This window comes from Chanos chanos, chromosome 9 (genome assembly GCF_902362185.1).
Source record: "Chanos chanos chromosome 9, fChaCha1.1, whole genome shotgun sequence".
Taxonomy (NCBI): domain Eukaryota; kingdom Metazoa; phylum Chordata; class Actinopteri; order Gonorynchiformes; family Chanidae; genus Chanos; species Chanos chanos.
The window spans coordinates 7,243,189-7,253,456 of record NC_044503.1 but is presented as its reverse complement, the minus strand read 5'-3'; the positions used below and the strand labels follow the sequence as shown (position 1 = coordinate 7,253,456).

Below are 10,268 nucleotides of genomic sequence, written 5' to 3'. Positions count from 1 at the left end.
TTTAAACATGTTGGTTTTATTCATTTTCGGTGCAGATCCTTTCGGTGGGGATCCATTTAAAGGCACCGACCCGTTTGCTGCTGACTCCTTCTTTGCACCATCCTCCTCTGCACCCTTCGCTTCCTCAGACCCGTTTGGGTCCGCCGACCCGTTTGCGGCGTCGACGGGCTCAGCCGAACCAGACCTGTTCAGCTCCCAGTCTTCAGCAGCAGCAGATCCTTTTAAAGCAACAGGCAACGCCGCTGCCCCGGACCCATTCAGCTCTAACCCCAGCAGCAACTCCGAACCCGACCCGTTCGGAGCCAAAGCGAACCCTGACTCTGATCCGTTCAGCTCTCAGGGCACCGCCGGAAACGACCCGTTCTCCAGCGCCGGGTCGGACGCGACGAACGTGAGTGTCTTGGCTGCAGTAAACCGCCCAATCAATCCGCCAGTGTTTTTAAAACCGTTCCTTTTGTCTCTCTCTGCCTTTGTAAAATGACAAAAGAGACCACGCCTTAATTTAAAATGTCAGACTTTGCTTTGCTCCGTTCACCATAAGTCACCCAGAGATTGCCTTTGGCAGCCCATCTAAGCCTGAGTGTGTGCTAATGTGACCACTGCCGTGACTGCACACAGGAAATGTTCATTCACTCTGACTCGTGGCGCTACAGTGTTTCTCAGGCTGGCAGCTTGGAGGCTAATCATGGCACTAATCATCAGGCTAATCCAATCTTAATGTCTAAAACTATTGCTTCTGTTTTCAAAGTCCAGGCATAGAGCAGGGCTGAGCCGTATCAGATTTAAAACAGAACATAATCCTGTGGGCTTGATACGGTCTGTTTAGGACTCAGACCAAGACCCACTGCTTACGTTTAATTTGGTTTAGTTTGTGTATTATGTCTCTCCTAACTATATATTTTGTTTTCTCATAATTATTCTGGTCTAAAACATGTTTTATATTTTACCCCCAATATTTCTGTATTTTATTGCCACGATGAGTAGCTATGTAGCAGCTGGTTATGGACAAATTCATTTGCTGATTTAGTTCTGTTTAGTTCCCCCCCCCCCCCCCCCCCCCCCAAGTTTGTCAGTGGGATTTGACCTTCAGCTGAGAGGATAATCTTCAGTTGCATTCATGTAGTTTCTCTCTTTCTCTGTCTCCTTCAGAAGGACGTAACGGCGGTAGCAAATGACCCTTTTGCTCCGGGGGGTACTGCTGTAAACAGTGGCTCAGACCCAGGTGGGTGCCCTCTACTGGATAGAGAATGTGTTGCACATTCTGCTTTCCAGTCTACAGTCCGTTCTGTTCTTTGGATATCTGTTACGCTGAGTTTGTCTCTGTGTTTCACCTCATGTCCTGTCTCTGTGTCGCAGATCCTTTTGCTGCTGTGTTTGGCAACGAGTCGTTTGGAGAAGGTTTTGCTGACTTCAGTGCTCTTTCCAAGGTAGCGATCTTAATTTGAGGAATGCTGATTGGATCTCTGTTCTACTGCGTGAGGCAGCAATATGAGAGCGACATGTGATCAGAGGGACTAGCTTGTTTAGTGTTAGCTGACATTACATCCAGTGTGTCCCCAGTGTGAGTTACATTGACATGAATAATGCAGCATCAGCCATTTTGCAGAGGAGGCCTTGTGAGCGTAGCCAAGATTCCGTGAGTCTGACCTCCTGTTCGAACCTCTTCTTGGCTTTCAGTCTAACGGTGCTGATCCCTTTGGCTCAAACAACAAGAATTTGTTCAAGGAGGACAGTCAGCCAAGCAGTCCTGACGTCCCCCCAGCCTTACCCCCCAAAACGGGCACTCCCACCCGACCTCCACCACCCCCGCCAGGTGAGCCTGCCGAGAACTGCAGAGCGTTAGCAAAGCTGACGGATGCAGTATTTCTGTTTTTTTTGTTCTCCATTGATTATACATGTCAAAATATCCACCCAGAGTTGTCATGCACAAATCTCAACCTGCGGGGTTTGTTCATTAATGTTCTTCCGGATTCTTCTTACCATCTTGCTCCTTTCAAGGATATTAGCTTACATTGCTGATATGCGAAACATCTGTACACATCTACTTAAACATCAGTGTTTTTCTCCACAACACACAGCTAAACCCTTGTGTGCGTGTGTGTGCGTGTGTGTGCACGTGTGTGTGTGTACCTGTGTGTGTGTGTGTGTACCTGTGTGTCTGTGTGTTGCCTCGCAGGCAAACGGTCCAACATTTTCAGGTCAGAGTCCTCAGACTCGTTCCAACGGAGGGGTAAATTTTCGGGCGCGGGTGAATTCTCCTCTCTGCCGGCCAAGGACGCCGTCCAGGACCCCTTCGCCCCCTCCTCTCCCAGCCAGGCCCCCCGCGACCACGACCGATTTGCCAGCTTTGACAAAGTGAGCACCTCCTCCCCCGACCCCTCTCCGACCCCCTCTGACCTTGAGTAGTGACTCTTCCCTCCTCCTCCTCCTCCTCCTCCTCCTCCCCTCTCCTCCACCATCCCCATCACCACCATCACCAGCACCACCACCTTTCCCTGCACCCCCCTCCCCCCCACCCCCCCCCCCACCCCTCGCTGTAAGCAGCAGCCTCTGTCTCCCACCACTCACAGCCAGACACTCATCTCAGACCTCACGAACCTCAGCTGCAGGTCGACAAAACTTTCTCTAGCTGCTTTAGCTGCTTTTCTTACCCTTTCACATTGTGCCTTAAGCTTTCAGCTCTGAGCTCCTCTGAGTTCAGCACATACCATGACGGCACTCCTGACAGATGTACAAACTTAGATTCGTATTCGGTATCTATGACCTTTTTCCTCTCTCTTTCCTCTTTGTTTAATGTTGGCACTGAAAAGGAGAACAACTTGCAAAGTTTAACTGGACTTTGTTTGCGTAGCTTTGTTTTCCTGTCATGTGAAAGTATATTTTAGAGAGAAGTATATGTTTGTATATATAAATATATATATGTGTGTGTGTGTGTGTTCAGATTTAATAGGTTGTGTTTATTATTTTCATGAAATGATATGAGATAAATGACTTTACTTTGGAAGTTCTCAATGGCTGTGAATGGAGAGGTTAGGCTGCTCGCTACAGCTATTCCTGGTTTTCTGCTGAATCATGGGGGGTTTTTCCCATGGTTCTTACCAGTGCCTTGTGAATAAAGCTTGACCAAAGTCCCTCCCTTCACCTGACCCCCACCCTGCACGTTTACCACCCTAATGCTCCCCTGCCCTGCACGCACTAATAATTGTGTCTTCGTGTCTGATTGGCCTGCTCCTTGACATGTGATCCTAATCTGAGCTGCTCATTGGCTCAGTCACCTCACTGGAATCAGTTCCCACCGCATGAATCATATTCGCACGCTCACCATCCACTTGATCCTCTGAATGAAAGATAACAATTCACTTTTATGCTTCGTTTTGCTTTTGTTTGTTTGTTTGTTTGTTTGTGTTTGTTTGTTTGTTTCTATATTGATTGCAAAATAAAAATTGTTTGTTGCTTGTTTATCCAGTATTGCGGGATTGATTCTGCCCCATTATGACTCTGTTTTGTGATTCTGTGATTCATTTTTGAGATCATCAGGTCTTTTCTGATAATGCATTTTGAAAAAATCATCCAGTCATACAATCAGCGATAACTAAGAAATGATGAAAAAAAATTATAGACATGTGACAACATGTACAAATCACCTCCTTTTGGCTTTCTTTTTTGCTCCATACACTGATTGACGTTAGAGATTAAAAGTGCATCAAACAAAACCTGGCAGTCAAAACACTTATCTACACACCACAGTCTGCATTTCAGTTAGTTACTGCATGTTTCCACATGGCTGGTCTACCTACTGCTCACACTCCACAGACTGATAACAGGAGTCAGACAGCGTCTGATCTGAACATTACTCTGTGTGTTTGTGCGTGTGTGTGTGTGTGTGTGTGTGTGTGTGTATATATAAATATATATATATATATGTGTGTGTACACACACACACACGCGCATATATACATATATACACATACACATATATGTGTGTGTGTGTGTATATATATATGTGTGTGCGTGTGTATATGTATATGTGTGTGTGTTCCATAGTCTTTTGACATATTTCTAGGCCTTGGGTATGAGCTGCCTTGGCCAGGAGTTGATTAGTCCAACTTGTCATTAAGCTTTTGTAAGGGTTGTGTTACAGTAGATACCAGCCATGTCCATTAGTAGTTGTTGGATGCACACTTGGTCATCAGTGACCCATGCATGTGAGGAACTGCTGCTGCTTGTGTTACCGACTCACCCTCCCTTATCTGTGTCGGACCCACTAACTCTGCCCTCCACATCGTGTGGGCATCTGGTCACCGCAACTGTAAAACCCGGTGCAGATGTTTGGTCAGCGGAACGTGTCGTATCGTTTTCCCGCCTTTGCCATGGTGTTGCGTTATGCGAGCATGCAATCGTTTTGCATCATTTGCAAATAAGCATAAAGCATGAAAACTGAAAAAAAAAAAAAAAAAAAAAAAGGATGTGGTTTTTAATTTTGGATATTGCTGAATCAGGACAGCTCTCACATGTTCACATTTGTCATGAATTTTCTCTGTGCAAGTACTTCTGCGGCAAATTCATAAGCTTGACTCTACAGATTTGCATCATTTGTAACATAAAGGTGATTTCTACCGGTATTTCGACGAACTGTAAGGCTTAAGCAGTTTAGTAACCGGTTAAGATTTTTAAAGATAATGTTTTTGAAAAGATAATAACCTTTATACATGACAAGGCATAGTCATTTGTAAAGGCCTTGAATATAGAGGTCACAGTCAGATCTCAAAAGCACAGAAACGTCAAACACCAATAAACACTGCAGTGAACAGCACTTTCCCTAACCTGGAGAGCTGCTAGTTAAATGTTGTGCCAGTACAGGGGGGGGGGAAAAATTCTGATGTGGCTGTGGTGTGTGTATGTGTGTATGTGTGTGTGTGTGTGTGGAGCAGTACCCTACCGAGGAGGACATGATAGAGTGGGCGAAACGAGAAAGCGAACGAGAAGAGAGAGAGCGCGTCGCTCGGCTCACCCAGCAGGAACAGGAAGACCTGGAGCTGGCCATCGCTCTCAGCAAGTCCGAACTCTCCTGACACGCCCGAAAACGCAACCCACACCACCCCCACGACACTAACCCAAACACCCAGGAGGAGGAGGAGGAGGAGGAAGAGGAGCGATACTGAGGGGTATTGATCAAGAAATGCCTTAATAACCAACTCTCCAGAACATAGAGGAACCCCCCCCACCACCACCACCAGATCCCCCACCCCCAGTGCCTATTTCTCTTACTGTTGTGTCAACAAGTTCTGCTCCGTTCACACCAAAGGAGACTCCTGGGTTTGGTGGACAGTGTTTGGGGTTTACAGGGACAGGTGCTGGGAAGAGTGAGGGACTAGTCAGCCTTCCCAGCAGACACAGTCCAGTTTTGTTCAAACATTAGCCCCACAGAGGTTAAATGAAACCCTCTCTTTCTTTTTTTTTTTTTTTTTTGGATTATCCATGTATCATTTCAACTGCCCAAACTGCAAAACCCTAAAGACTGTCAAAAGGCACATTTTAGAACAACACTCAGCTTCTCCCTTATAGTACTGTTCATTTCAAAGAACTTCTCAGCCATACCCTTATCTCTGGGTGTTATCTGTTGCACTGACGGTTACAAAAAGCTTCCTTTTGAAGGTAAATAACCATGTTGAGGAGGATGTACGATGAAGAGTGAATAGGTTTTTTTGTTTGTTTGTTTGTTTGTTTGTTTTTTTGGTTTATTTTTCCCCCTCAAAACCTTTTTTTCCCCCCCCCTGCTTTTGAGAGCTTTGTCATATTGTACAAATGATGGGTTTGGCTAGTTTAATTTTGATTAGTCTGTGGTGAATTAACTGCCCAACTAATCTGTGAAAGGTAAAAGAGAATCTGACATCTTTTCTTTGACGTCCTGCCTTAACCTGAAGTTCTCAGTTACTCAAGACATTATCGCTCTTAAGATTTTTGAAAGTGACGTTTGATCTCTGTATTATTGTAACGAGAGAATATTTGCCTTATCCAGAATTTACATATACTTCTGAAAATATGAGAATTTAACAAAACTACTATGAATGGTAAACTTTGGTGGATGAATTTAAAAGTGATTTCAATTGTAATTGTATACTATTTGTGAATTGTTTGCCAGTAATCATAAAAGTACAGCTTACTTGTATCTAAATTCATAACCTATCTAGCGACAAAATGCCTTTACAAAGTTTAGATATTGGCAAATCTTAACTCCCCTCTCTAGAGGTACAGAAAGGGAAAAAAAATAAACACCTCCCTCTCTTCCTGTTACTAGTGCATCCTTAAATATAATCAGCAAATTATTTGATACGCTCACAGTCAGAACATAAACTTCACATTGAGTTGTTTGCTGTTTCTGTTTTCAGTTCTACAAACTGCAGACAGTTTATATAACCTGGCCCAGTTATTGCATCTGTTGTGGGCGTATTATCCAGTGCACTGTGATGGTATGGTCTGAGTTACCATTATTTGAATCTGGGTTTTTTTTTTTTTTTTTTCCATTTGGATGTTGTGATTTATCTGAAGATGCCAGTAATACCAGAGAGCGAGAGAGAGAGAGAGTCTGATATGGGAATTCTAGGGAAAGCCTTATTCTTCCCTGTTCTTTTATTCAAACCTATTGCCTGCTATCCATTCTTTACAGTTTTTATCCGACATTTTCTTTGCATATGTACCTTCAATACCAGTATTATGTTTCAGGGCCTGAAGAACCACTAGAAGCTCTTTGTGGACCCCCCCCCCCCCCCCCCCCCACCTCCCTTCCCCACTTGAGGTCAGAGTTTAGCAAGACTTTTTACCTGCTTTTAACTGCAACTCTTCTCATTTTAGTGTTCTTAAACACTAAGCATCAAGTTACTGAAGCAAAGAAAAATTGACAATAATATCTGCTTTTCATTCATTATGCCTTTGGTGACAACATAAATCTTGTTTAATAGATTTTATACAAGATGTAAATAAAAAACGGATTAGAAATTAAGTATGGTGAAATACTGAAGAACAAAAGGCTTCTGTTCTTAATTGCTTGGCTTTTTTTTTTTTTTTTTTTTTGAGAATACCATTGGGATTTTGCCGTCAGATTTGTCTGTCTGTCTTTTTAAACTACAAAAATAATTGAAAATTTACAAGCTAGGCCTTAATAACCTATATCTGTCACACTGGAAGATGAGGCGTTACTCCATACTCGATGCCTGACTGTAGATTCGGGAACGAGACAGACCCCGTCCAATGCTCCTTGCGTTTTTTTTCCCACGAGTGCAGGCACCAGTAGGGGGGTCTGTTGTGACGCAAATAGCATCTTCAGCTCAACTTTCCATAATAAAGCTTACTAGTGACTCGGGAGGGTTTTTTTTTTTCTTTCTTTCCTTGTTTCTTTTCATGGGGCTTTTTTTTCGTAGTCTTTGTCTGTATTTGGAAGCCTTAAGTGACTGCGAGAAGTATCAGTTTCCCTTATAGACAAGGTTTTGCATAATGGAAAAAAAACGCCTATTCAATCCGAGTTCTACAGAAAGCCGTGTTGGAAAGTCGGCCAAGTTGAGGGCCATTCTTTTAAAGCACCACGATCACGTGGGAAGGGCCTGTCACGTGAAACGATGTAGAGTGATTGCTTACCGACCAATAGACAGAACAGTGATTTTATAGCGCGCACAGTTGAGCAAATAGTTCCATGACATATTACCCTCTTCTTTTAAAATAGCAACAATGGCCAGTTATCCCTCGCTTGACACATCTCACGTAAATTCTCACCTGAGTCAATTCAACCTCTCCTTGTCATACTTAGTTAATTAAAATGCTTTGTTTTTATTTGTCATGTCTGTTTGGTTGACTTCTCATTCCTCAGATCAGAAACCACTTGTGCGACGGCCGCCTGTAATCTCTGAAAAAAAAAAAAAACTGGCTTAATATATTTTATTTTTTTATTATCAAATGTTCCCTTTAATGGAAGTAATTGTCTAAAGTGTTAAGTAACATGTAATTAAATATAATAAATATAAAAGTTGCAAACACTGTTTTACATCAGATTTTTTTATAACAACACTCCAACGTTATCAACAGCATTGAGTGTTTCTTTCTTTCTTTTTCTTTTTCTTTTTTTTTAAGGTCTTTATTGTCTGAGAATATGAAATTGCATGCCTGTGTCGTAGGTTTCTGTAACTATGTATCTTCCGTTTACAGTAGGCTACACGGTATTATTTTAGCATACGGAGGTCTCTAAGACCAAGTGAGAGTGGGCGAACCACATTCCAGTGCATTTTAAAAAGGATCTCATTATTGTTACAATGACGGCTTCCACACCTTCACAGCTGAAGAAGGAAGACGAAGAGGAAGAAGAAGGCTGGAGCGCAGAGACACGTATGCTGTCACATTCTGTGCTCTGTTGCTTTTAGTAGGTGCGCTAAGACAGGAACTCATGACCAGGTAGCGGCCAGGTAACACGCAACAAGATTTTGGAATAGGCTGTTCTCTCTTGGCTTGCTGAGATGAGTTTCTGGAAGCGCAATAAAAAGAATGCGTCCAAAACGTAAGTATTGTCACAACTAGCCAAATAGTTATGCACATGTTAGAGACTGCATTTGTTTGTATTTTCTACACGTACACGTATAGAAGTTTGAACCGCACATGTGATAAGTCAATTAGACTGAACGTCGCCACAAGCAGGCTATCTCATAGATAACGAGTCAGTCAGATGTGGTGTGATGTGATTTCTTTAATTTCGCGAAGTTTTGAAAAGTCGAAATGCTACAATTCTTTGAAATATCCGTCGAGCTGTTGCTTTTAGTTTCCTCATGACTCTTGCTGACACTTCAGGCTGTCATCGTTGTTGTTGCTTCCGAAGTCAATTTATATGTCTTTTGTTAGTTCGAATATGTACTGTAAATAAAGTACATTGATTCTTAAGGGGAAAAACTCTAAGAAGTAGCCTTAAATGAACCACACGCTACAGTTGTCTACTCAGCATCAGGAAGTACAGAGATTTAAGTGTTCAAAACCGGGAAGATGATACAACGCTAAAAAACCCCCTTCTTCACGCAGTAGAGTTGTCTCATAGCTACCTGTCAACATGGATACAATTTTTGCAAAGGCCTTTTGACGTACAAGCGTTACAACCAGTCCCAAACTTAATCGTTCTATGTTTGCGCATTTTAAAAAACCACGCTCGCTCGTAATGTTGCCGGAATAGATGATTACATACACATTACAATGAAAACGAAGTTCGTATACTGGATCCCACATGTCAAATAGGTCGCGACCAGGTCATGATAAATGCGTCAGATTAATGGATACATAAGAGTCACTCAATAATATTTAAAAAATATTGATTCCACAACTTTTTCTCGCCAGAATTTAAGAATGCGTTTCTCTATAATCTTCTTTATTTTTTAGTTCAATCATATTTTCATATGTTAAAACTACATTTTAGTTATGTTGGCCTTGTGGCCTCTGGTCTGTAGAGCCATAGCTCAGACTACAAACACATTCAAAGCGTCTCTTTACATCTGTTAATCAATGCAATTGACTGCCACGCTTAAATTATGGAAAGCTTTAATTATCACTGAATCCTCTCTCATCTACTCAGAGACCCCATGTATGTGCTGAACTACACTCTCAAGTTCCTTAAAACCTGGAAATTATACTTTTTTTGTTGTTTTTTTTCATGCGACATTATGTATCATGTCTATAATACATTGGAAAGATCCATGTAAACTGTGATGTGAGCAATGATGAAGCATATCCCAAAAGAAAAAGAAACCCCAATGACATCTCAATCTCTGGTTTTCAGGGATGCGCTACAGAATGCCGATGTCAGTCCCACCTCCCCACCACCGTAAGTCTACATTTCCTTCGTTCTGTGGCCGTGGGATCCGTATGCCGTTAATGTGAATGAAATGGTTTTCTTATTGCATGGGGGGGGGAATCCATTGTCCTGTCTCTCTGTACTAACTAAACCTGTCTTTCTGTCAGGCTATCTGTCATTAACAATGACGGGCTGGACCCTGTCATCACAAACTTCAAGTAAGATTTTTACATTTTTATCTCTGAGCGGTTACACTGAATGACAAACGTGCGCTCACGCCACAAGAGTAGCAGCTGTTGCTCAAGAGTGGAAATTGTTCTTTTGCGCCCCGACGGACATATTGGGCACTCGAGAGTTACAGGATTGGTTACGACATTGTATTACTCTGACAAGGCAGTTTTTTGTTGTTGTTGTTTTCAGGAAGAAATAAAATACTTTGCTCTGTCCTAAA

General features: G+C 42.5%; 1 protein-coding gene across 1 annotated transcript in view; it reads left to right on the top strand.

The window, feature by feature from the left end:
* The window catches only part of eps15 (epidermal growth factor receptor pathway substrate 15), a 23,204-nt gene extending 18,130 nt beyond the window's left edge, over window positions 1–5,074 (top strand). The window contains exons 20-25 of the mRNA XM_030784483.1: window positions 36–391; window positions 1,150–1,222; window positions 1,357–1,427; window positions 1,678–1,813; window positions 2,177–2,355; window positions 4,932–5,074. Coding sequence (XP_030640343.1) covers window positions 36–391; window positions 1,150–1,222; window positions 1,357–1,427; window positions 1,678–1,813; window positions 2,177–2,355; window positions 4,932–5,072 — 956 coding nt within the window. The 3' untranslated portion in view covers window positions 5,073–5,074. The remainder of the gene's footprint in view (window positions 1–35; window positions 392–1,149; window positions 1,223–1,356; window positions 1,428–1,677; window positions 1,814–2,176; window positions 2,356–4,931) is intronic.
* Window positions 5,075–10,268: the final 5,194 nt, after the last annotated feature.